At 40.1% G+C, this 27,978-nt stretch overlaps 1 protein-coding gene across 2 annotated transcripts in view; it reads left to right on the forward strand.

Moving 5' to 3' along the window:
• LOC123753211 (protein turtle-like) overlaps positions 1 to 27,978 on the forward strand; it is a 142,649-nt gene that overhangs the window by 88,369 nt on the left and 26,302 nt on the right. For both annotated transcript variants that reach the window (XM_069336263.1, XM_069336264.1), the window contains exons 3-11: positions 3,628 to 3,757; positions 4,046 to 4,148; positions 17,539 to 17,659; positions 17,870 to 17,980; positions 20,508 to 20,819; positions 22,729 to 22,883; positions 24,205 to 24,349; positions 26,259 to 26,389; positions 27,508 to 27,667. In XM_069336263.1, the coding sequence (XP_069192364.1) occupies positions 3,628 to 3,757; positions 4,046 to 4,148; positions 17,539 to 17,659; positions 17,870 to 17,980; positions 20,508 to 20,819; positions 22,729 to 22,883; positions 24,205 to 24,349; positions 26,259 to 26,389; positions 27,508 to 27,667 (1,368 nt within the window). The remainder of the gene's footprint in view (positions 1 to 3,627; positions 3,758 to 4,045; positions 4,149 to 17,538; positions 17,660 to 17,869; positions 17,981 to 20,507; positions 20,820 to 22,728; positions 22,884 to 24,204; positions 24,350 to 26,258; positions 26,390 to 27,507; positions 27,668 to 27,978) is intronic.

Consider the following 27,978-nt stretch of genomic DNA (forward strand, 5'->3'; position numbering starts at 1 on the left):
GGGACCAAAGAGCCAGAGCTCAACCCACGCAAGCACAATTAGGTGAGGACACACACACACACACACACACACACACACACACACACACACACACACACACACACACACTTTTTTAGTGTCAGAGTGGTTGACAAATGGAATGCATTAGGCAGTGATGTGGTGGAGGCTGACTCCATACACAGTTTCAAGTGTAGACATGATAGAGCCCAATAGGCTCAGGACCCTGTACACGTGTTGATTGACGGTTGAAAGGCGGGACCAAAGAGCCAGAGCTCAACCCCCGCAAACACAATTAGGTGAACACACACACACACACACACACACACACACACACACACGTGATCAGGGATATAAGGCTACATAAGGCATCTAAGAACCTAAACATAGATTCGTTCAAGACTCTTAACACAGCATGTGCTAGAACCCGACAGTCATGAAGCCCACTAAGATAAAAATATTCACAAATATATGCAGGTAAACAAGTACCTGATCTAAGAAAACTAAACTCTAAGGACGGACTAAGAGGAGAGAATCTAACAACCTAACAACACTAGAGGAAAGAGGACATGATCATTATATACAAGATACTGAAAGGAATATGAAATCGGACGAAGATTTTTTTTAAGGCAATTTCTACCGTAGAAAATCCAGGAAGTACTCACAGCCAGCGCGAGTTATCAAGAAATATTTTGAAAAAAAAACTTATTAAGGATACCAACTTTATTGAAAAAACTCCAGCAAGAAAATGCATCACAGAACACAACACTTAAAAAAAAAAATTAAAAACGCCTCAGGAACACACACACAAACACACAAATGCATTTGCATACACACACACACACATACGCGCGCGCACACATGCATGCACTTGGCAACCATTCGAACTGTTACAAATTGTTTTTCATTAAAAATGCTGACTTCCATACCTCGGTCGAGTGGGTACAGAATTGGTCCCGGAATTTTTTGGAAACGACCAGATGTTGAGTCCAGCAGCTAACTCCGCGATGTTCCCCTACCTAGTGACCGACTTTGCCTACTCTGTCCAAAGGCGTACAAGACCCATTTAGTCTGGAAAAAAATTAACTCCATTGCCAGTGGGAAAATTGAGTTCGGTACGCTTGGCCATGCCCACAGTAATGGGTGATCTTGAAATGTTCGTTTGAAAGGAAGAAATCAAATGAAATATGATCTGGTGGGGGGTGCTTGCCTAATGCTTGCTTGCTTCTTGACTGGTGCTTGCCTGGTGCTTGTCTCTGAACGGTCAATAACACTGGTTAGCCTGGACCAAACTCTGAATAAGGTGACAAATCACATTAGATCATTTTTTTATCATCGCCGACATTTCAAGACCAAAAATTATCACAGGTGAACAGATTACGCCTAACACTGACTTGCGTTATGTGGGCGTAAACTTTTTCTATATAAAAGCGTATTTGACCTTTCTGACAGACTCTCTAAAAATTAAGATGAAATATTTCGCTCGATTCCCTTCTCTGGCCTTGATGTGTATCGATTAACTAGCAAAAAAAGTTCCTGAGAAACTGTGTGCGTAGATGTTTCGGCCTTTGTCAAGTCTAATCGGACTTGGGACTTGACCAATCGGACATGGTCAGTAGGTTAAGGTGAGGGGGTGGGGTCAGGTCAGGGAGGATAAGGTGGGATGGAGTCAATGATGTAACAGGGCGTTGAGATGAAAGATGTATAGGATCATGTTTTTCATATATGTTTTCAGAAGCAATTAAGTAATATGAACAGCACTATGTATTTAACCTCTTGCTGTTCAATGGTGTTGTTGTGGTTGGTGAATCCATACAAAATCCCCAAATTTGGCTTTATTTGTCGACATGTTCGGCATTCCAGAAGTTGATGGGGTGTTTCTCCTGGTTGACGCATGTGGGTCTCACAACACCTGCACATGTGTAGCAGGTATTGTCAACATAGCGTTGTTATGTTTGTAAATTCTCTCTCATCCAAATCTCGGGTTGTTACGGCAAGTTAAGCCGTCACATTACATAGTGCACACACCTACAGTGGTGGCATTGTCAGCTCTGCTTGTGACGAGAGAGCTGACTGTTGTGGATGCCTGTGGTACAACCTCTATACTGACTTCACTGCTGTTGTATAGTTTGTTTACTGTCTAGTTATGTGTTATTGTTACAATGTTATTGTTACAATGTTATTGTTTACTGATCAATGTTTTTGTTTACTGATCAATGTTATTGTTTACGTTCTACGTTTCCATAAGATGAATGAAGGTCATTTAGAGTTTGGGAATTAATCAATGACGTGTTAATTCTCGCTAAAAAATTAATACAAATTCCTAAATTCTTGAGAAAATCGTCTCTATACTTCGTTCAATTATTATATTGAGACTAAAAGGGAATAATGTTCTTTTTGTAGAAAGGCTTTATGAAAAAGTTAAAATTTGGTGTACCACAATCTTATTAATGCCTAGAAATCCAAGTTTCTATTTCAAAGGTCAACTGCATTGTTAAACTTAATCAAGTCTGTTTCTAAAATCATTTCGTATGAGAAGGCGTGATGATTAAGACTTCATCATTGTTACGAAAATAATCCAGCTTTACGTGAGTCCATGAATAAATTAGCAAGTATAGAACTAATTGAAGACCCAAATGCCATTTGTTGACAGAACTGAGAGTCGAGGCAGAATTAATTACAGTGTATTCTTCAGTTCAGAGGAATCAGTGTAGCACTGAGGAAGTTAGATCAAAATGAAGGGGACATTTAGTAGATAAGCTTATTTCTTATTTTTAATGTCAATATTTCAATTTCATAAATCCTCAGTGTTCTAAGATATGCATTATAATGGTTCCTTACAGCTTAGAAAAAAGATTTCCCATAACACCAGTCATTTTTGTGGCTTTACAATGCCAGAAATGATATAGAAGGTAATATTGTGTTTGGTGATGATGTGGTTGTGTTAAGACTATATATTTCTTGATTGGGCCTTGATGTTTGTGCATTGTCAGGCGCCTTCAAAAACGCGTCGTTGTCTTGCCTATATATTGAGAACATTTGAGCTGACAGTCTCATAGTGAGCAGGTGAAGGCATAGACGAAATTCGTCTATTTAAAGGCGTTTTTGCTTAGTGTCGGGAGACACTAAGGACAGGCAAGCTGCTTATCATCAGCAGGTGATGATAGTCTTGCTATCACAGCACATTATTAACCCGACGTTCTGAAAGCTGTGGTTAAGAGACTCGTTTCTATCGGTAATGTCTTCTAGGACTGATTCCTCCGCTTCGTGAGCGGTGACAATAAAGTTCCTGTCGAACGTTTTAATAATATGGTTAACCTTTGAGTCATACAGCCAGTGTAATCCTGTCTGACCTACCTGCACCCAATCTAATCCTCTCCGAAATCACTAACACCGTGGCGCGGGTTCGATTCCCGCACGAGGCAGAAACAAATGGGCAAAGTTTCTTTCACCCTGAATGCCCCTGTTACCTAGCAGTAAATAGGTACCTGGGTGTTAGTCAGCTGTCACGGGCTGCTTCCTGGGGGTAGAGGCCTAGTCGAGGACCGGGCCGCGGGGACACTAAAGCCCCGAAATCATCTCAAGATAACCTCAAGATAACCGTTGCTCTTGCCTTCTCCTTCCCCCCAGCCACCACCACAGTGTCGAGGGTGACCCTGGCTGGCCGCACTGCCAAGTTACCATGTGAACTTCCAGCGACGGTGGACAGACCCACTCTTATACTCTGGTACAAGGATGAAGCTACTAAACCATTTTACAGGTACACTAAACTTAACTTCCAGTCATAGAGTGATGTAAATTGTGATATAAAGAGTTTATAGATGTGAGAATGTGATCTAATGATGCTCAATAGAATTATATGTTTCTTATGATGTGAGAGTTTAACATGATAGTAATATTGATTAATAAGCTTGATAAATCAATGTTGTGATTGATATTATATGAAGAATTAGTATAGATTGTAAGCATTAACGTGTATAAATATAATATAGGAGTATATGGTGGTGTTATACTGAACATACTGGCTTCTCTCCTGGTTCTTCGACAGCTTCGACGCCAGAGAGACCTCGCGAGGGCACCACAAGGTCCATGAGAACTCCCGCCTCGGTAGGAGGTCACGCTTCACCCTCGAAACCATCCCCAACTTCAGGGTAAGTTGGCTGGCCTTCGCTCTCTCTCTTGTGCTCTTCCTAAATCACTCACACTCACTCACCTGGTGCGCCCTGGAGAGCGTTCAGAGTTTCAGGGGAGAGAGCAACCTCTTTCTAGCATCCCTTCTTCCTCCTCCTCTTCCTCCCCATGTCTCTACCCATGTCCTTACCCATGTCACTACCCACCTCCCTATGTCTCTCCCCACTCACACGCCTGGTGATCGCTGTATCACGGTGGTCTCTCTAAGTGTATGGCATCTTTAAAGAGGGATGATTCCTCAGGGAAAATCCATTTGTTTTAATACAATGCACACACACACACACACACACACACACACACACACACACACACACACACACACACACACACACACACACTGCATTAATATCAACACAACCATTTCCAATTACCATTAAAAACATTAAAGCAAACAAGCGGTGTTGTTTACTCAACTTTTATGTCTAGTATTTAGAAATGAATTTTTAATCTGATATTTCTTTTGCGTCAGTAATACATGTTTTTGTTAACTTCATTATCATCATACACGAGAACTAATACTCTTAAAAGCTTTTTGTTTAATTATAAGCTGATATTTCCTATTATACAAAACAATAAAGATTTTATATATATGTAACACCTTGTGAATAATTTATATACTACTCAATACTAATTATGTATTTTAGCGATATATATATATATATATATATATATATATACATATATATATATATATATATATATATATATATATATATATATGTATATAAATATATCACTTTAACGCTATGAACCCTCTGAGGATTCGAACCCTGGCCGCCAGGGGTCTCCCCATCAACAGTCCTGGTACTCTGATCACTGCATCAGCGATTGTCCATAAGTGTTGGTTGGTCATGAAACCTATCTGCACAAATTCCGTGACCAACCAACACCCGACCACACTCGTGGTGGTTTGTGGCCCAGATATTTCATCAAATATCTGAACAAGCTAGGGGTCGCACTGAGTACATTTGCGAGCAAGGCTTGAATGGCCTCCAAGCACATATATTAAACTCTATAACCCCCCCTCAGAGGGCCATCGGGGACTCGAACCGCGGTCCACATAAACACTAGTTCGAAGCTCTGCCTACTGAGCCACCAGCAGCCCATAATAAAGAAGGATTTCAGAGACATCTATCTCCTGTCCAACTGGAACTTTACGTGTCTCTGTAATCCTTTGTTATTAATTAAGGAGTGTTGGTGGTTCGGTAGGTTGAGCGGCAGCCTGGTGTTAATGTTGTCAGCGGTTCGAGGTTATGATGGTCTAAAGTGATGAAGTATTATGTCTCTCTCTCTCTCTCTCTCTCTCTCTCTCTCTCTCTCTCTCTCTTTCTCTCTTATATCTACATTGCCCTCACGCGTACCTCACCTCTCTTCACTAATTACCTATTTATTCTAGTCTTTAAACATGTAAAATATTTAAAATATCTTATTTCAGAGTTGCTGACAAAACTTGTTTATTCTCAAAAGTCATTTTGACTTTTAATGACCTTTTTCTTTATTTCATTAATTCGTCCATTTATAGAGCAAAAGAATACAAATAAACTCATTCGGTATTCGTTACCCTGACAACGGTGGGAGTCGTGAGAAGTTAAATTGCATAACTGCACCGTTGGTGTTGATGGGTCCGGCTGTTTGTCTGTGGCTACCGGGTGGTGGAAGTGAAATTAGTTTGTGATTAAAGACATTGTTTGGTTGGTGTGAGGCAATAATGAGTGCATAAGGGTGCGAGAGTGCGAGGAAATATTGAGTGTGTTTGGGAAGTGAGAGTGCGATGAGCGGAGCCGAGTGAATGTGTGTGTGTGCTTTACTTAATAATTCTTAGCATAGTGTTGACCAGACCACACACTAGAAGTTGAAGGGACGACGACGTTTCGGTCCGTCCTGGACCATTCTCAAGTCGATTGTGATGAGGACTGGTAGGGACAGGCAATAAATAGGCAAGAGAGAGCTGATGAGGAAAGTAAGGTGTAGGGGATAGTAGTAATAATGAGAATAGTGTAGTGTTATGCACTCTTAGCATGGTACTTGTTGGTAGAGAGGATTCACCTTTGAGGCTCACCTGTCCTCTTGTGGGTATTTCTAGAAACTTTATTCGTTCATTTTGTTCATGTCTACTTCTGAAGTGGTGTTTTGTTTGAGCTTCTCTGCTACCTTTTCTCTAAGTCCATTCCATGCGTCCACTGAACGACTATATCCTTACATCTCTGTGGGTACCTTACCTTGAGGTTACCTTGAGGTGCTTCCGGGGCTTAGCGTCCCCGCGGCCCGGTCGTCGACCAGGCCTCCTGGTTGCCGGATGTTTGCCGGGGTATGTTTTGATTTAACGAGAAAATATTTTCCTCTTGTTGTGCATTGTGTCTATTACGCTTAGTATCTTCTATATCTGAATCATGTCTCCTCTGGTTCCTGTGTCCTTCAGTGTTTGTTGAAATCCAACTGTATCTACTCTCTCAAGTAGGTCTATAAAACTATTTTGCTAAAACTAATTTTGTGTGGCTCCAAGGATTTCGAAGGAGAATTTCTAACTTAACTTCTAACTTGTTCATGAAGAACATTCTGAACACCACGCACACACAACGCATTGAAGGTTATGTTCTTTATATATTTACATGCATAACTGGGACTGACAACTGCAATGTTCTCAGTATATTGGCAAGACATCTTTTGCAAGGCGTCTGACAATGTACAATCCACAAATTGCTATCATAAATCCCATCCTGGGAGCGCCCAGGACGCTGGTTCAATCCCCCATCATACTCCAATAATTTTCTAACAGATATACAACGTTATATTGTGATTACTTCCTTGTGTATCACGCCACTTCTACACACACACTACGGGCTCACCATAGCCCGTGCTGCTAGGAACTTTGTTCCAGGTAGCGAATCTTTAACAACAACAACAACATTCTACACACAACCAGATCATAACCAAAGACCAGTAACACTACAGCAATTATTGGATACAGTAATAATAAGCGACTCGACATAGAAGATGAACTTCACATCAAACACATGTAACGGGGTGAGAATAGCTTGAGCTACCTCATCCCTTTGTGTGTATTTTACCTCAATAAACTTATTTCAATTTCAATTTCAATCAAACACATTCACCCAATTATTACCAAGATTATTCACCCAAGATTGGGTGAATGCAAATATTCAAGATTAGGTCCTTCATTCAGCACAACCAATAGAGAGCTGACAGTTCAAGCCCCGTCCAATCTGTCTGTCAAATGATAATGCAGGGCCACATAACCGGTGTATTTCTTGCCAGGAGTTACCATCTTTCCTCTCTGTATATCTATACAGATTGTATTTTCATGTTTTATTATTTGTATTCAGACTCCCTCTGCCTCCGAGGGTGCTAAGCTGCACTTAAGAAAATTCGCCATGCAGGTTAAAAGTGTTAAATTCATTTTGCAAAGTTCCATACCATGTGAAAACCCCAAGAAACATACATATGCACACGTACGTTCTTATACACACATACACAAATACAGTCAGGCATAGAACCACTAATATGACCAAATCTAACAAAGACCAACGAAATCAAATTGTATAAATGCAAGATTTAGTTTTTCAATTATCAATTTAGGTTATCAACTGAAAGAATCTGGTGCGTCAACCACCTCAGACAATTAGGAAACACTATAGGCAATAATTATCAAGTGCAACCAATGCTAAAATGTATATACGTTAAAACATCGTTGATAATATTCTTGATCAAGGAGCGTTATTGAGTGTCACTGGGAGTCTAAGAGGCTCTTCACTCACCTTCACTAATGTAGGTTCTTCACTCACCTTCACTAATGTAGGCTCTTCACTCACCTTCACTAATGTAGGCTCTTCAGATTAATTAGTGAATATTATTTCACTTTGCAACAGCAGAACCCTCTCATGGGATTAATTTTGGACTGAAAGTTATAATAATTTGCAAATACATATATACCTGCGTGTGTGTGTGTGTGTGTGTGTGTGTGTGTGTGTGTGTGTGTGTGTGTGTGTGTGTGTGTGTGTGTGTGTGTGTGTGTGTGTATGTGTGTACTCACCTATTTGTGCTTGCGGGGGTTGAGCTTTGGCTCTTTGGTCCCACCTTTCAACTGTCAATCAACTGGTGTACAGATTCCTGAGCCTACTGGGCTCTATCATATCTACATTTGAAACTGTGTATGGAGTCAGCCTCCCTCCCTGTGTGTGTGTGTGTGTGTGTGTGTGTGTGTGTGTGTGTGTGTGTGTGTGTGTGTGTGTGTGTGTTTGTGTGTGTGTGTGTGTTTGTGTGTAATCCAGAATCTGATAGTGCTCCATCAAACTTTTACTATTAATCAAATTGACAAATAAATGACAAAGAAGTGGTATATGAAGACAAGGAGCTGGGATATGAGGACAAGGAGCTGGGATATGAGGACAAGGAGCTGGGATATGAGGACAAGGAGCTGGGATATGAGGACAAGGAGCTGGGATATGAGGACAAGGAGCTGGGATATGAGGACAAGGAGCTGGGATATAAGGACAAGGGGCTGATATATTAGGACAAAGTGCTGGGATATGAGGACAAGGAACTAGGAGATGACGAGTGGCTAAGATATGATAACAATTAAATTAATAATACAAATAAATGAAAAAAATGTATACTTCTTTCAACACTTTCCTATGTATAAACATTATGTATGTGATAGTTTACTCTCCGGCTGAATCACTGCGAGGAGGAGCGAAGCTAACGAATAAATAACAATGAACCTAAACTAGGCAAGGCCAAAAAAGACGTCTCGTTATTGGCTGTATTATCTGACTTATCAATCACTATCATCGCTCACCCAGACAAGCGTGTTAAATGACCACAGGAAACACCACAGGAGCCGGTCGGCCGAGCGGACAGCACGCTGGACTTGTGATCCTGTGGTCCTGGGTTCGATCCCAGGCGCCGGCGAGAAACATTGGGCAAAGTTTCTTTCACCCTATGCCCCTGTTACCAAGCAGTAAAATAGGTACCTGGGTGCTAGTCAGCTGTCACGGGCTGCTTCCTGGGGGTGGAGGCCTGGTCGAGGACCGGGCCGCGGGGACACTAAAAGCCCCGAAATCATCTCAAGATAACAAGAACTTCCATGCATCTCTATTCCAATTTCATCTCGACCGGCAGGGAATTGTTTACCGATTCGCGGTTTATTTTCGCGTTGAGATGAATTGGATCATTTTTATTTTGTTTCGGTCTGATTGAAGAGGTTGGAGCGCTATTGTTCGGATTGGCATGGATGTCTTTGTTGACACAGTGTGTGTGTCTAATTGTGTGTCTGCGGGGATCGAGCTACAGCTCTGAAGCTCGACTTCGTAGTTTTTTTCAACAGGGTTTCTTGGAATAAGGGAAGATCGAAACAGGATTGGGTCCAAGGAGTCAATCTTGCCTGTTGTGTTGCGGGATTAGGTTAATTAACAGGAGGTCTAAAGCTGTGTATTGCTGTTCAGGTGAGGCAGGAGAGTGTAAGAAAATACATAAGTGAAGTGAGAATGATAAACAGGTAGAACTTGGTGTCAAGGTACCGGAGCAAGAAAGCCTATGACTGACCTTCCCAAAGATGCGAACCAAAACAGTTGCCTAACTCCCAGGAAGCTATTTAATGCTAGGTGAACAGTTGCATTAGATGTAAGTAAACTTGCTTAAAACATCTCGCCCTAGGCGGGAATCAAACCGGGGACACATTAAGGGCTGTTGTGTACCCTCACAAGTTCGCCAGGGAGTCGGTGGGCAGGAATATAAGAGGTCTGAGACAGTGGGACAAATGTTGTGGTGTTCAACGGTAATCTTGTCCCCCGGAATCAAGGCAAGGTAACCAGGCAAGGTAAGGGCAGGCGTGGTGGTTTGATGGTTGGTGGAAGGTAAGCTTGGTGATGGGGAAGGGTGGCAATGGGCAGGTGGAAAGCAATAGACAGGGCTGGTAAGAAGTGGTGGCCCATGAGACGAGAATTTTTCAATTATCAATTTAGTTTATCAACTGAAAGCCTATCAGTAGGCTTTCAGTTGAAAGGAAAGCCTATCAGAAAGATAGGAAAGCCTATCAGAAAGTAGGATATCAGTTTATCAACTGATATCCTACCAACTGAGTTGGTAGGATATCATCTGTCTCTCCGCCAGATCCATGCTGAGGTCAAAACACAACACTGGTGCATCCCTTCAGCAATAACCAAACTGCTCCTACATATTGTCAGCATACCTCACAGCTCCCACGAGATGTCATTTCCCTCGCATTGTCACGTTGATAGTGTAGACCTTCACAGCAAATTACGTATATGCTCTACCACCATTTCTCAGGTGGAGTTTACGAAGTGTTTCAAAACATCTCTCAGTGTAACACACATTCAAGAAATTATGCCAGAAAATGTGTTAATTTACTGTCTTCGATGATCGTGAACTAGCAAGTGCTTCCTTCTTGGTGAGTTGTTTAAGGACATTATACTTCTGAACTTATTACTTTCTCCAGGAGAAAATTTTCCTTGTGGCCTGTCTCTGTGGGAGCATTTCTTCTGGCCTCCTCCACCTGGGTGTCGTCGAAGGAGTCGATATCTCTTCGTTTACTGGAAGAAAGATGGTTCCTATTCTTCCAAACTCCTTCCAAGATGTAATCAGCTACTTCAGTCTTTACTCGTTGTATAAAAATTTCGACTCAAATTGAAAATAATGAATGAGAAATTAGCAATCTCATTGGATTTTATTTGTTGTTTTACTCAAGAAAAACATTTTTCTCATGCAAAAATTTAGCAACGAATAATTTGATTATTCTAAAACAATCTAAAATTGTCTAAAATTTGTATGTTTATAATATAGAGAAAACCCTCTTTTATTTTAAATCTTCAACACAAGAGTGAAAACTCACATGTCCACTATTTAGTTTTAAATTTTAATTAATTTGATTTATTTGAATATCATTTCCCAGTACAAGTTGGGAGTACTGAGAAAGACTCATCTTAAGAATTGGTCACAAGAGGGCACTAACTTGCTCCACAACAATTAAAGATTGCGGTGACTTTATTTTGATAAAGGATCCCATGAGGCTCATTGTGAAAATATTGCGGGAGCTCATTTGCATATAGAATACCTCATTATGTATTCCAATCTCTGGGTTTAATCTTTGATAAGATATACAAACCTGTCCACTAACAATAAAGATGCCCCTATTCACCAACCACATTCATCCATCCATCCACACATTCTCCATCCAAACCAAACAAGCTTGTCGAGTATTTAGCGATCAGCTAGTTTGAGATGCTCATCACCACACCTATGCAACACTGAAACTCTTCACTACCTCATCTATCCACCACGCAATCTGCCCATCAATTCATCTATTCATCACTGCACCTACATTTCCACCAGTGTATCTGTACACCGCTGCATTTCACTGCCACGGCATCTATCTACCAATGCATTTTTCCACAAATGCACCTGTCTACTAAAGCTTTTACCCAAAGCTGTATCTGTCCATTACTGCATCTGTCTACCACTGTATTATTGCATCTAACTCCACATCTAATCTCACAAGTATATGTGCTACTCCACCTGCTTATTACCGGGCTTGTGCAACACGACACCTGCTCATCATCCCACCTGCTCACCACCACCACCTGTCCTTAATGACCTGCCTATTGAGATCAAAGCAAAAACTCGAATAATTTTCCGCAGTTCTAAAGTTTCCGCAGAGGGTTTTCTTAGCGTCAATATTTTCTCGGGTCCGTTTGATGGAAAAATTCGGTGCTTTTGCCAAATTTTATTGGTTTACGCTGCTCGATGAGGTAATTGTTATCCCAGGAACGTACGCTGAACGGTTTAGAACAAGCGGTTTACATCTGAACACGGTGCGAGGGATACTCGTCAATTTTGCGATATGACACGAAGTAAACTTATTAAACAGACGATGAGTCACGTGGCTAAAGTAAGTTGACCAGACCACACACTAGAAGGTGAAGGGACGACGACGTTTAACAAAATAAACTTATTAAAAGACATTGCTAAGACTTGATTTGTGTGTAATCGTCTAAATATGAGACCAAAATGTGTTTAACAAGGTCGAGTGCTAACTCCTGAGTCCCGCCTTACTGGTCGTTCGTTGCCAAATACAGTGAAGTTAGACACTCGTTTTTCGTTATAGGTTCTTTTGAAGGTATTTACTGAGGTCGTTTTAACTCTCTCTCCCTTTAGTTCATTCTATTTGTTCACTACTCTTACGGTAAAAATGTTCTTTGTAACATCCCTTTGACTCTCTTTGTGTGTGACTGTATGTGTTCTTACCTATTTCTATCTGCAGGATTGAGAATCAGCTCTTGGACCCCGCCTTTCTAGCTGACAGTTGTTTAAAGCAAAAACTCATAGCCTATTTGTGTGCTTACCTAGTTGTACTCATCTAATTGTGGTTGCGGGGGTTGAGCTCTGGCTCTTTGGTCCCGCCTCTCAACTGTTAATTAACCGGTGTCAATTAACAGCCTACTGGGTTCTATCATATCTACATTTGAAATTGTGAATGGAGTCAGCCTCCACCACATCACTGCCTAATGCAGTGATGTGGTGACCTATTCTGAAGGGTAGTCTATGTGTGTGTTTGTGTGTGTGTGTGTGTGTGTGTGTGTGTGTGTGTGTGTGTGTGTGTGTGTGTGTGTGTGTGTGTGTGTGTGTGTGTATGTGACAGAGTTAGTTGACAGAAAGTTCTATTATTAAAATACCTGTATCAGAGAGGCGGTCCTAGGTTGGCCATGTATATTGTCAATTCCCTGCCAATGACAGAACAAAATATATAAATATTTACGGCAATATTTTTCGTCTGCATAGCATGTGTTCAAAAGATACATAAATGTATATAATATACATTCACAAAACTGTAGCACCCGAGGGGAGAGTGTAGGGTGACATGCACAGGAATAATACGAGAGAAGACAAGATAACACGTTGATAACACATGATAACATGTTGATAACACGAGGAAACACTAGATAACATGTCACTAATACGAGAAAACACAAAATAACACATCATTAACAAGAGAGATCATAAAATAACATGCCACTAACACGAGATAACACAAAATAAATAGCCACTAACACGAGAGAACACAAAATAACTAGCCACTAACACGAGATAACACAAAATAAATAGCCACTAACACGAGACAACACAAAATAACTAGCCACTAACACGAGATAACACAAAATAAATAGCCACTAACACGAGATAACACAAAATAACTAGCCACTAACACGAGAGAACACAAGATAACATGTACTAACACGAGAAAACACGAGATAACACGTCTCTAACAAGAGAGAACATAAGATAACATGCCACTAACACGAGATAACACAAAATAACTCGCCACTAACACGAGAGAACACAAAATAACATGTCACTAACACGAGAGAACACATGATAACATGTACTAACACGAGAAAACACGAGAACACATGATAACATGTACTAACACGAGAAAACACGAGATAACACGTCTCTAACATGAGAGAACACGATAACAAGTCACTAAGTGCCTGCAGTCACACTTGTATCATGCTACTTAGGTCCTGTCATTATCCTGCGAGGGCCAGGGTCATTTTCATACCTCCTTCGTGTCATTATCCTGCCGCTTGAGAGGCATGTTATCCTGCAACAACCTTGGAATTGTGTTGCAGAGATTTGCTAGGTGCATTCAGTTGCGTTTATATCCTGCCTCAATCACAGTGTCATACTGCCTTTTCTCGCAGTGTTATCCTGTCTTAACAGTATTATCCTGCCTTTTTTACAGAGTTATCTTACTTCAACAGTGTTATTCTGCCTTCTTCACAGTGCTATCCACGTTCCATCAGTGTTATGCTGCTTCCACCAGTTTTACCCTGACTTCTCCACAGTTGTATCCTGATTCTTTCATGGTGTTAATCTGCCTGCCTCCACAGGGTTATCCTGCCCCCTCTACAGCGTTAGCCTCCCTCCATCACAGTGTTTTCATGTCTCATTCACAGTGGTATTATGCTTCCTTCAGAGTGTTATACTGACTCCACAGTGCTATCCTTCATCCATCAGTGTTATCCTGCCTTCATCAATGTTATCCTGCTTCCATCAGTGTTATCCTGCCTCCACAGTGCTATCCCTCATCCATCAGTGTTACTCTGCCTCCATCAGTGTTATCCTGCCCCAACAGTGTTATCCTGCTTCCATCAGTGTTATCCTGCCTCCACAGTGCTATCCTTCATCCATCAGTGTTACTCTGCCTCATCAGTGCTATCCTGCCTCCACAGTGTTATGCTGCTTCCATCAGTGTTATCCTGCCTCCACAGTGGTATCCTTCATCCATCAGTGTTATCCTGCCCCCTCTCCTGTATTCTAGTGCCTCCTGGCAATCAACAAAACTGTAATGGGAAGCACCGGAACCAGCTTCCTCGCTCTGTTACAGCTGTCAATCATCGTGACGCCCATATGAATACACTCACAAATGTATATCGTTTCTGTTTATTGGGAAGAAATTGCTTTTTGTTTGTCTTTCATATTATTGTGCTAATATTAATATTATTATTGTGCAGTTTTCATTATTTTTTAAGTATTCGGTATTAAAGTATTTTTGGTATATTTTGTATTAAAATTATTTGTTTTTTATTACAGTAATTACCACTATTATCAGACCTGCATATGAATACTTTGTAATATTCTCATGGTACAAAATAATTGAAGATTTCAATGTATATTCAATGTTATATGACATGTGAATAAGTGGACACTCAATATACGAATTTCAACGACTTACTACAATTAAATATTAAAACATTTATCCGCAAATAATAATGCTTCGTGGAAATTAATTATGAATAATTTCAATATGGTTAATTACTTGTTAGATAATGCTTGCAAAGAAAAGGTGGGTGATGATGTTGATGGGGTGATGATAAAGGCCTCAGTTGCATCAATTATAACAAATTAGTAATTAGAGAATTAAAACATATTCGGAAAAGAAGACTTAAAATTATCTGTACAGTTGTCGTGATTTATACTCTAATGTAAATAGGAAATATATTACATTCTTTTCGATTTTAATTCAATTTTAACTTCAGTTATTTAACCACTGGAACTGCAATAGTGATGAAATTAACTTAGTTCCTGAAATGGCAAAGTGTTTCCTGGTGATGAGAAATATTTCACAATCAAAACTTTCCTGAAAAATGCTGAAGCACTTCATCCGGGTTACGGGCTCACCATAGCCCGTGCTACTTGGAACTGCTTGTTCCAAGTAGCGAATCTTTAACAACAACAACATCATCCGGGGTGCAGAATACAATGCTCAATGAGGCAGTACAGACGACAAAACAGATTTATCTTAACTTGTGATGCTGAATTCCACATATTTACTAACTAATGACTCACACATAAAACGAATACAAAGATAAAAAATATCACGATCCAAAGTGCATGAAACCCAAAGTGTATGAGATATAAACGGTGTGAAACAATGTTTACGAAACACAAAATGTCTGAAACAAATATCACTGATATACAAAAGCTTTAAATTCCTAAACAACGATAAAATCACCATCGCTCAAGAGAACATGGTATCAGTATTACTGTCTGGGAAAACAAAAAAGAGAATCTCTTCATGAATTAGATACTATCAATTAATTGTCTGCAATACAGGTGAACATGATGCAAACATGAAACGCTGCACCTGAGGCACTCTACCATCCTCCACACGACCCCTGACGGACGGGTCGATACCATGCAATACCAAGCTCATAGTCTGAATAAAAATGGTTGATCAGCAGGTTTAACTTGATTTAGATGTGACAGTTCATATATGGTCAACGTTCAATGTTAGTGTACTCCTAAGGATTTTTCTGATTACTGAGACTTGTATGCATGTTCCAAGGGAGTTTTATTGGGCCAATTGAGACATCTATGTCAGTGTTGCAACACACAGTATGGGTGATATGTTTCCGGGTGTGGAAAAAACACCACAAAACATATGACAAGAGTAACACGAGAAACAAAATCCCTCAAGATGTTAGAGCATTTCGTATGACTGCAGAAGTTACGAGGAAGACACTGAAATAACACCAATGGTGATTGATTCAACTTAGATATCGAAAAACCAAGTATTATACGCAGGTCAATCGCTTAATTCGATGGTGTCATTGTAACTGTTTTCATTATGATGTCCATACAGAGAGGAAAATCCCATATGTGTGCTGATTATATATATATATATATATATATATATATATATATATATATATATATATATATATATATATATATATACACATATATGTCGTACCTAGTAGCCAGAACGCACTTCTCAGCCTACTATACACGGCCCGATTTGCCTAATAAGCCAAGTTTTCATGAATTAATGTTTTTTCGACTACCTAACCTACCTAACCTAACCTAACTTTTTCGGCTGCCTAACCTAACCTAACCTATAAAGATAGGTTAAGTTAGGTTAGGTAGGGTTGGTTAGGTTCGGTCATATATCTACGTTAATTTTAACTCCAATAAAAAGCAATAGACCTCATACATAATGAAATGGATAGCTTTATCATTTCATAAGAAAAAAATAGAGAAAATATATTAATTCAAGAAAATTTGGCTTATTAGGCAAATCGGGCCTTGCATAATAGGCTGAGAAGTGCGTTCTGGCTACTAGGTACGACATATATATATATATATATATATATATATATATATATATATATATATATATATATATATATATATATATATATATAAATCAAATCAAAATCCTGTAAAAGGGATTAAATAGGAGATGGAAAACAATTTAGTAATGATGGTGCTATAACTCAAATGGTAAGAAAATATAATTTTAAGATTAGAGAAAAACTAGACTTATTTTGATTAGACTACTCAGCTAAAGAAATAGCATCTTGCCTGATTAGACTAATCAACTAAAAAAATAGCATGCATTTTCTTGATCGTGAGCCCAGCGATCTTATAAGACGTTTGTGAATGTAGGTTATATAAAGTTTATGAAAATGATGAGACGATATAAGGAGTTTGAGATGGCTTCTGGAAAACTAACCCCCCCCCCCCCTGTTACCTAGCAGTAAAATAGGTACCTGGGTGTTAGTCAGCTGTCACGGGCTGCTTCCTGGGGGTGGAGGCCTGGTCGAGGACCGGGACGCGGGGACACTAAAGCCCCGAAATCATCTCAAGATAACCTCTCAAGATAACCTCCAAATTCAATTTCTTAATAAAAACTGTTGATCAGCGGGTTAAACTCGATTTCGTCTAACATCTGTTCATATAAATATTGACAAATAACAATCTCTAGAATTTCCCCAATCACTACCAATATAAAATGTTTATTTTGTCTAGGCACGATTGGGTTTTTTGGAGGTGGAGAACATCACTTTGGCGGACGCTGGCAACTATACCTGTCGGGTTGACTTCATGACGTCACAAACATTGATGTCATTGCTCCAGCTGACTGTCCATGGTAGGTTACCAACCACAACAATGATCTGAATCATTATGCAATCACTAATTACACCTAAATGACAATTTTATTTGTTTTCAATGATCTGAATCATTATACAATCACTAATTATACCTAAATGACAATTTTATTTGTTGTTTTCAATGATCTGAAACATTATGCAATCACTAATTATATCTGAATGACATTTTATTTATTTTCAATTAACAGAGGAGATTCGAAGCCTAGAGATCTTTGATGCATACGAGACCATGATAAGTCAGGTGGTGGGGCCGTACGAGATCGCTTCCAGGGTGGTGCTGTCCTGCCGGGCGTACGGTGGTAGGTATACTACACCTTTATTTGGCGTTGGAGCGATACGTCAGAGAATGTAAACCCAACTGTGTATTTTTCAGTGTACATGTAAGGAAAGTTTACATGAAGATTTAACACTGGTGAGGATTAATTCCTGAAGATCAGTAACAATGCAGTTGATTTAATGATTCAGTTGTGGTGTAGTGGTGTTAAATTGTGTGTGTGTGTGTGTGTGTGTGTGTGTGTGTGTGTGTGTGTGTGTGTGTGTGTGTGTGTGTGTGTGTGTGTGTGTGTGTGTGTGTGTGTAGCTCCTCCGAGACCAGACTACTCGTCACCCAACCATGTAAACGTTATCACTTTCTCCAAACAAGCGGACGTATTCATCTTGCACAACATCCTCCCATCATGCAGACATTTTCAAATCTTGGGGAACATTCTTTCACTCTTTCTAGCATACCTCTATCCCCCTTTGCCTTCCTCTTATCACCCTCCATGTCTCTCCCTCTCTCTCTCTTCCCTACGCTCTCTCTTCCTCTCTAGCACGCTCTCTCTCCCTCTCTACCCCTCTCTACCCCTCTCCCTCCGTCTCTCCCTCTCTCTTCCCTACGCTCTCTCTTCCTCTCTAGCACGCTCTCTCTCCCTCTCTACCCTTCTCCCTCCGTCTCTCCCTCTCTCTCCCTCCCTGCACCACCTGTCTTCAGGACCACTGGAGCATGCAGGAGCATCCAGCTGGGAAGGCCGACCCGCTTGTGCCCAGGGCGAAGGCTGGCGGACTCTCACATAAATTAATCCATATTTCTTTTCTGTCCATTTTGCCATTCAGACTTTTTCCGTTATTACAGAAATGGCATCGGTGTAGTAGGTCAAATCAACGAGATAGGTCACAGAGCAAAGGTCAAACTGTAATAACTCAGCATCACAGGTCTCAGAAAGACGAGATATCGTCACTATCTTTGGTCACTAGGGGTCACAAGGTCAAACTAATGTACGAGCCTGATGGGTTGTTTTGAACGAGTTCATCTTCTAGTTGTGGAAATTAAATGTTTCAATTATACATCACATTATGGAATAATGTCGATTTCTGTCGCCTCTTGACTATTAGCGTAGTATGTGCTTCTGGTAACTTTCATTTTCCACATTCAAGTTTGCTTTTATTCTCGATTCCGTCAGTCTGTCTGGTTCTGTCTCTGTCTCTCTCTCTGTATCTCTCTCATACACTTTCTTTATCCTTTGCTCTCTGTTAGTTGTTTTATCACACAACCGGCTTCCCTCTCCATATATATTATATTAGTTTTGTCCATCTGACGTCACTCACGTTCTCCAAAACGCTGAAATAAATACACACGAACATAACGGGTTATAAATCCGAGTTAAATAATCAAAGAAGACATCAACGTGCCCCGCGAACGCTGCAATAACTGACACAATACTGGTGCAATATTGAGAGAGGGACACAGAGCTGCCACTATACTGGAAGTCATCCGACATAAAAATAAGATTAATCCGTTTCATCTCTGCAGCAGTATGTTTCCTGTGACTGAATTTTCACTGGTGAAATATCGTCAGTCACTAAATGGTTTTTTTTATACGTAGGATGAAGAGAGAATATTCACTCAAGGAATGTTGTGTGAGTTACCTCCAGCCAGAGATATAATTCCTGTGGCTTAAACCAAGAAACTGTATTATATTTTTCTGGTGGTATAATACACGTTGACTATTCTGCATATAAACTGTCCTTTATCATTTATAATGAGCGCTACTTGGAAGGGAAGCTGGTTCGTTGTTATGATATCTTAATCTACTGGCTATCTACGGTGTAGAATGGCGAGGATCGGGAATATATATATATATATATATATATATATATATATATATATATATATATATATATATATATATATATATATATATATAACAGTATATATAAATATAATTGTTGTATGCAGGAAATTGACTTCAAGAGCATGTATTGACATCTATTGCTCGGTCGCAATGCAGGTAGATATATAGCAATTACTTAAAGATAATTACTTAGCAATAAAGAGCGATATATAGCATTACTTGACTGGCATTCGATCTGTTTGTTCAGTTGAATTATTCTTATGCTCCTGAGACTGTGTATGTCTGTATGTATATGTGTGTTTGCGCATGTTTGTGTATATATAAGAGTGTGTAGAAGAGGAGGCTATGAAAACGAAACTTAATTATATCTTCATTTCGTTAATTTTATATTTTTTTTACATTCCTCTCCCATAGAATTGTATACTATCAATAATATAAATTATAATTATAATCATTAAAATTATTAACAATGATTTTTTTATAATAAAAATAAAACAATAAAATAACATTAATTATAAGATACTACCTTTATGCCTATGTGAGGTGAGTGTGCCATAGTTTTTTTCTAGTCTGACGCGACACTTGAACGCGTTTCGTAATAACTTATTACATTTTCAAAGACTTTAGTTTACACACACACAACTATAACCTGCAAACACTAAACAGATTTCTTTAAGTGTGCCATAAACAAAGGCTAATTGCTGTACTACAGGTTATCCACCTCCCGTGGTGAAGTGGATGTCAGGGAACGATGTGGTGGAGAGATCATGGTTGCAGCACCAACACTCCCACCAAGACGCGGGGATAGGTGTTGGGAGCACCCCCTTCGTCAGCGCCAACACGGACGCCAGCCTCCACCACTACCATCACCATCGCCAGACGGAGCAGGGCCTGACGGTGGTGAGTTCGAAGCTGCTATTGCCGTCGCTGACCAGGGCGGACCACGAGAGGCAACTCAAATGTGTCGCCAGCAACACCAACCTCACCCACGATCGATCTCGTGTCGTCACTATTGAGATGTACTGTAAGTTTTGTGCGTGTGTGCGTGCGTGTGTATACATGTGTGTGTGTGCATGCGTGTGTATATGTATATGTGTGCGTGTGTGTGCATTTATTAATTAAATAATTGTGCAGGCACGTACAGCCAAATCACGAATTATGAAACACTCATTTGAATTGTATTTATTTGCGTGCCAGTAGAAGTCTACGCACTCTACAACCCGCGTTTAACTTACTCATCCCATATTTCTGTTGCCAATTTTTTAATTATATTTTTTACAATTAATATTTTATATGCATGATACTACTTCTGCTTTTTTTACTATGACTGATACTTCTGCTATTTTTACTGATATTTCTGCTTTTTTTACTATGGCTGATACTTCTGCTATTTTTACTGATATTTCTGCAATTTTTACTATGATACTTCTGCTATTTTTACTGATATTTCTGCTATTTTTACTATGATACTTCTGCTATTTTTACTGATATTTCTGCAATTTTTACTATGATACTTCTGCTATTTTTACTGATATTTCTGCAATTTTTACTATGATACTTCTGCTATTTTTACTGATATTTCTGCAATTTTTACTATGATACTTCTGCTATTTTTACTGATATTTCTGCAATTTTTACTATGATACTTCTGCTATTTTTACTGATATTTCTGCAATTTTTACTATGATACTTCTGCTATTTTTACTGATATTTCTGCTATTTTTACTATGATACTTCTGCTATTTTTACTATGATACTTCTGCTATTTTTACTGATATTTCTGCTATTTTTACTATGATTATTCTGCTATTGTTGCTAATATGAGTTTTATTGCTGATGTTAATACTGCTACTGGTACTACTAGTACTGCTGCTTTTGTTTCTAATGATACTATTTTTGTTATTAATACTATCGCTATAGTTACTATGGATATTGTTATTATTACTAATGTTTGAATTGTTACTTCCATCATTACTGCTACTTTTGTATTTCAAAAGTGCTTTTGTTTGCTCCTAATTTTCTGCTGCAGTTATCGTTTATATTATTTTTGTTAATATTAACGCTATTGTTGCTATTATAACTGCTATAGTTCCTTGTATTGCTACTAAGTGCCTTGCTATTTTTTCTGCCACAAAATCTATTGCTATTCCTATTTGGACTGAAAGTAACTGCTATTGTCAATAAAGTTATAGTTACTGCTTTTAGTACTGCTGCTATTTTGGCCACTATTGATATCTCTGCTACTGTTACTATCTCTGTACAACCGTTTCTTAAACGGCTATTGTACAACTGTTTCTCTAACTGCTATTGTACAACTGTTTCTTAAACGGCTATTGTACAACTGTTTCTCTAACTGCTATTGTACAACTGTTTCTCTAACTGCTATTGCACAAGTGTCGCCATTTAATGCTTTAGTACAATGTGTACTGCAGATATTGTCTATGTTCCTGTACAACTATCAATACCATTTTTGCACCAATACCTCAATTAGTAGTGTTGTTAATGGTATGGTCACTGGTACTAACATGAAATAGTTATTACTGCTTTTCTTCTCTTGTATCGTCTACTATTTTGAGGTGCCAGAACTATTATTGTTTTCAATATGAGTAAGTTCTTGTTGCAACACCTGTTGCAACACCTGTTGCAACACCTGTTGCAACACTGAAGTGTTACTCTAAAGTATAGACATTGCTCCAACACACATTCACCAGGAGAGCACAGAACTAGGAGAGCAATTTGCACTTTTTTTAGAGCATACACAGAGGCATACTAAAGTGTGTGTATACTGCATTATAATTCTCCTATTACCACTCTGTATACTTTCCTTCCATACACATTACATTCCAGATCTTTATACACACAACCCCACCACCCACCCCCTTCTCCATCCCCCCTCGTCATCCACTGACTAGTATGATTTTTCACTCCGTTAGTGCCCCCTTTGGAGGTGGAGGTGGAGGGGGTGGAGGTTGCCCTCAGGGCTGGAGTCGAGGCCACCTTAGCGTGCAGGTCTGCTGGCTCCAGACCTCCAGCAGTCCTCACCTGGCAGATTGACGGGACTTCGGGAATTACTCCGCTTCCCCCACATGTGAGTAAAGATTGAGTTCTTTGTGTTCGGAGGGCGGGTATTATGATTGCTTGTGTGTACTCAACTAGTTGTGCTTGCGGGGGTTGAGCTTTGGCTCTTTGATCCTGCCTCTCAACTGTCAATCTACTGGTGTACAGGTTCCTGAGTCCATTGGGATCTATCATATCTACACTTGAAACTGTGATGGAGTCAGCCTCCACCACATTACTGCCTAATGCATTCCATCTGTTAACTACTCTGACACTGAAAAAGTTATTTTTTACGACTCCTGTGGCTCATTTGGGTACTAAGTTTCCACCTGTGTCCCCTTGTTCGTGTACCACCCGTGTTAAACAGATTATCTTTATCTACCCTGTCAATTCCTCTGAGAATTTTGTAGGTAGTGATCATGTCATGTGTGATCATGTGTGTGATCGTGTGTGTGTGTGTGTGTGTGTGTGTGTGTGTGTGTGTGTGTGTGTGTGTGTGTGTGTGTGTGTGTGTGTGTGTGTGTGTGTGTGCCACTGTGTGTATATATACGTGATATACCAATAAAATAGACGATACCATAACGAAATTATTTTAACAAAACATCATGGTGATTAGTGTGCCTATAGCTGCCACTGGCAATAGGATAGTAATGGCAATAAATTATGTAGCACTAAGTGATGCCATTTTTGTGAGGGTAATTAGTGAAGATGACTCTTATGATGCTGATTTTTGCAATTTTAGCACGATGGTAACTGTCTATGATGATAGATTCATAATTTCCCTAATATCAATACAGTTAAAATGTAAAAACACACATGGGGTTCGAGATGAGAACAACACGACCCAACTAACTAGTTCCCAGGGCACCTCTGGGGGAGCTTACCAAACAAGGATGGTATTGAACATAGTTCCTGTATACAGAAATGACCTTGGTTACGTTTGCTGTGTAGTATCCGAGATGAAGTTAGAATACATTCAAGTTGTAATGGTTTAATGTTGGGTTTAAAGCCTATTAACAGCGGGCGAGTTATGTCCACCACCATAATATCTTACCCACCAGCCGGCAAGTTATACAGGACTAAAGTTAACTCTCAGTGGATATACACAGAGAATTGGGGTATACCTCTCGGTGTATACATCTTGTGCAATGTAATTTATTGTAACATACTTAAGTTGAGGAAAATCTTAAACTGTTAAAATACGTATTTAACAATAAATAGCGATGATTTTAAGTAATTGAAGCTAGGTACTATGTTTTGTCTGGTATATAGTCACCTAGTATGAAGATGTTTTGATATAATGGAAATCTCTGTTCCTCTCTATATATTTTTGTTTTTTTCTATTTCTTCAGTCGTCGTTGGACCAAAACACGACCACTAGGAGGGGTCGGTTGCTTCCAACCCCAGACGACAATGGACGCACAGTCGCCTGCACGGCTACCAACCCCAAGGTCTCACAGTACACCATATCCACAACTGCTGTCCTTCGTGTTCACTGTGAGTACCTGGGGCTATGGACAGGAGAGGGGAAAACAGACGGTTCAAAAGATGGGAAGCTGGAAGTTAGGAGGCTGATGGCCATATACTCAGGATGTAGAACTAGGTGGCATGAATGGTAGGGAAAGAAATGCTTGTGAATCTTTGTGGAAAGAAGTGATTATGAAATATAAAAGTCGGGGAAATGTGTGGTGCGAGAGATTCATTGACAGTACGTGTTTGTTCTACCAGATGATCATTTCCAGCAAGTATCCTCCCCTATCAGATGAGGCCTTTCGTATAGTATTATCTCTCCTGTATCTCTCACTAAAGACACTTCTCGTGGTCATATAGAAGATATACAATCTATTTATCGAATTTGTTTCATAGTACATAAGAGGCTGCCTATTCACAGGTGCAACAATCCCCAACTATCCTTATCCAATAGTTGGTATTACAAATGCTATCACGGCTAGTAGGCTAGGGCTTACGCTTGGACAGTAATCGTTAGAGGAAAATAAATCCTATCCCCCCTTATCCTCCTTCTCCTCTTCCTGTTTCTCCTAATCCCTTTCTTCCCTCTTTCTCTACCTTCAATCCCTTCTTGCGCTGCTCCTATTCCCTATTCGCGTCCAAGGCGAGGTGGGCGGCTGTATGCCACTAAACCCGCATCCAATATCGTGTGTTTAGCAAGAAGAGTATTTCCTATGTATACCCTCGCCCCAGACCAGATCAGCCACTGCTCTGTGTACACCCGAGGCGGCGGGTGTAGTCTGGGAGGGTGTAGCAAGGCGGGTGTCGGTTCTTGGATGTTCCGAGAGGATGAGTGTGGTCATGTGTGGCTGAGGGTGTAGTGGATGGTCTCTTATGACTGTTACAAACACGGTTTATGTATGGGTTTTCCCATGTGGGTGTAGAAGGGAATGTTTGCAAATGTTGGGCTGTGGGTGTAAAATATTTTCGTTTGAAGCTGAGATGTTGCATGTCATGCTCATTTTCTGTTGCGAAGGTGATGGTGGTGGCTGCATCAACCAACCTGGCTTTCGATCCATGGCTAATACCATTATTAAGATTGGAGCTGGTGGAGGGATTTAGGGAGGGGAGGCAAGAGGTGATAGAACCGAGGCTTGTATGGAGATACACTATACTGAGCGTCCATTTCCCTGGCGCTTACACTCTTGGCTTTCTCGAGTCACGGTTTTACACCACAAGACTATTCTTATATACAATGTATTGATGTAACCTATTTAGTTATATTATGTCACCTATTTGGCTATATATATATACACTGTTATTTGTATCTTGTGTATTTATGATGATATAATTTTATATCTAGGTTTTAGTCATAATAATTTCTGTATATTTGTATGCTTGCGTTTTATTTTGCGTGAGTGCGTCTATGTTTATCTGTGTATTTGTGTGAGTAGGTCTTTAAGCATGTAAGTATATGTAATATTGCATTCGTTAGCGTTTGTGAGAGAGAGAATTGGAACGAGAGAACATTAATGATGGAATTTGCATATTTACGACTACCAGAATAACACCATACACGACCAAAACAAAATACTGATAAAATATTAAATAAAACAACAACAACTTAACACCTTTTGAACTATGTCTGTCTGTCTGTCTGTCTCTCTCTCTCTCTCTGTCTGTCTGTCTGTCTGTCTGTCTGTCTGTCTGTCTGTCTCTCTCTCTCTCTCTCTCTCTCTCTCTGTCTGTCTGTCTGTCTGTCTCTCTCTCTCTCTCTGTCTGTCTGTCTGTCTCTCTCTCTCTCTCTCTCTGTCTGTCTGTCTGTCTGTCTGTCTGTCTGTCTCTCTCTCTCTCTCTCTCTCTGTCTGTCTGTCTGTCTGTCTGTCTCTCTCTCTCTCTCTCTCTCTCTCTCTCTCTCTCTCTCTCTCTCTCTCTCTCTCTCTCTCTCTCTCAACAGTCGCTCCAGAAGTACACGTCAGACTGGCACCGGCTCTTGATCCGAAGAACATTGAGGAGGGAGACGATGTGTACTTTGAGTGCCAAATCAGTGCCAACCCACCTGAGAGCCGCATTTTGTGGCTACACCAGGTGAGTTGAGGCTACGCTAGGAGAGCTGAGGTCTACATTAGCTTCCTGTGACTATGCTAGGTGCGTGAGAGGCTACATTATGATCTAATGGTTTCGTTAGGTGAGTTGGGGGCTATATTATATTTCCAAGACTATACCAGATCAAGTTGGGACTACATTAGGATTTTGAGACTACATCAGGAGCATTGTGGGCTACTTGAGGTTCCTATGCCTTCAGCTGGTGAGTTTGGGGTTTCATTAGTTTTCTTTACACTTCACAAGACTAGACAGAGGCTACATCAGTCGTTTTCTGTCTCACACAAGTTATCTTAAGGCGACATAAGGCGCGTTAGAGATACGAAATGTACCTTATTCTTATTCAACTTATCACAGGTTAATTAGAGGCACACAACTTGTCTCAGGACTACACAAAGTGTTTGAGGACTACTCAAAGTGTTTGAGGACTGCACAAAGTGTTCGAGGACTACTCAAAGTGTTTGAGGACTACACAAAGTGTTCGAGGACTACTCAAAGTGTTTGAGGACTACACAAAGTGTTTGAGGACTACAGAAAGGGTTTGAGGACTTCACAAAGTGTTTGAGGGCTTCACAAAGTGTTTGAGGACTTCACAAAGTGTTTGAGGACTACACAAAGTGTTTGAGGACTTCACAAAGTGTTTGAGAACTACACAAAGTGTTTGAGGACTTCACAAAGTGCTTGAGAACTACACAAAGTGTTTGAGGACTTCACAAAGTGTTTGAGGACTTCACAAAGTGTTTGAGGACTTCACAAAGTGTTTGAGGACTACACAAAGTGTTTGAGGACTACAGAAGCGTCAAAGGTGTTCCACATTTCCCCAAAACATTGCTCCCAAACCATTCAAGTTGTAAATATAATTTCACTTCTGATGTTCAATTGCCCTTTCAATAATTTACGACTCAGTTCGCTGATGCCTTACTGATACCAGCTTACTGATTGCCCTATTAAAAGTAAGTTGCATTAGCAACTTACCTATACCTCTTTTTTTACAGGTTATTCATTGACAACTTACGATTTCGCATGAATGTAATTGCTTCCTAGGATCTGATTTTTTTTTTCCTTGTTTCCCCTTGGTGATGTTCCCTGGGGGTATGGTGCAGGGGCAGCGGCTACACACTGATCGAGAGCAAGGAGTCCTGGCCCAGGGGAGGAACTTGGTGCTACAGAAGGTCCGAAGGGAGCACAGAGGAAACTATCAATGTGTTGTTACTAACTCTGTTGATACAGTTACCAGCGCCCCTACCGCCCTTGACGTTATGTGTAAGTATGAGGATTTATGTGTGTGTGTGTGTGTGTGTGTACTCACCTATATGATGTGTGATGTGTGATGTGTGATGTGTGATGTACTCACCTATATGATTTATGTGTGTGTGTGTGTGTGTGTGTGTGTGTGTGTGTGTGTTGACCAGACCACACACTAGAAGGTGAAGGGACGACGACGTTTCGGTCCGTCCTGGACCATTCTCAAGTCGATGTGTGTGTGTTTGTGTGTGTGTGTGTGTGTGTGTGTGTATGTGTGTGTGTGTGTGTGTGTGTGTGTGTGTGTGTGTGTGTGTGTGTGTGTGTGTGTG

This window comes from Procambarus clarkii, chromosome 35 (genome assembly GCF_040958095.1).
Source record: "Procambarus clarkii isolate CNS0578487 chromosome 35, FALCON_Pclarkii_2.0, whole genome shotgun sequence".
Lineage (NCBI taxonomy): Eukaryota > Metazoa > Arthropoda > Malacostraca > Decapoda > Cambaridae > Procambarus > Procambarus clarkii.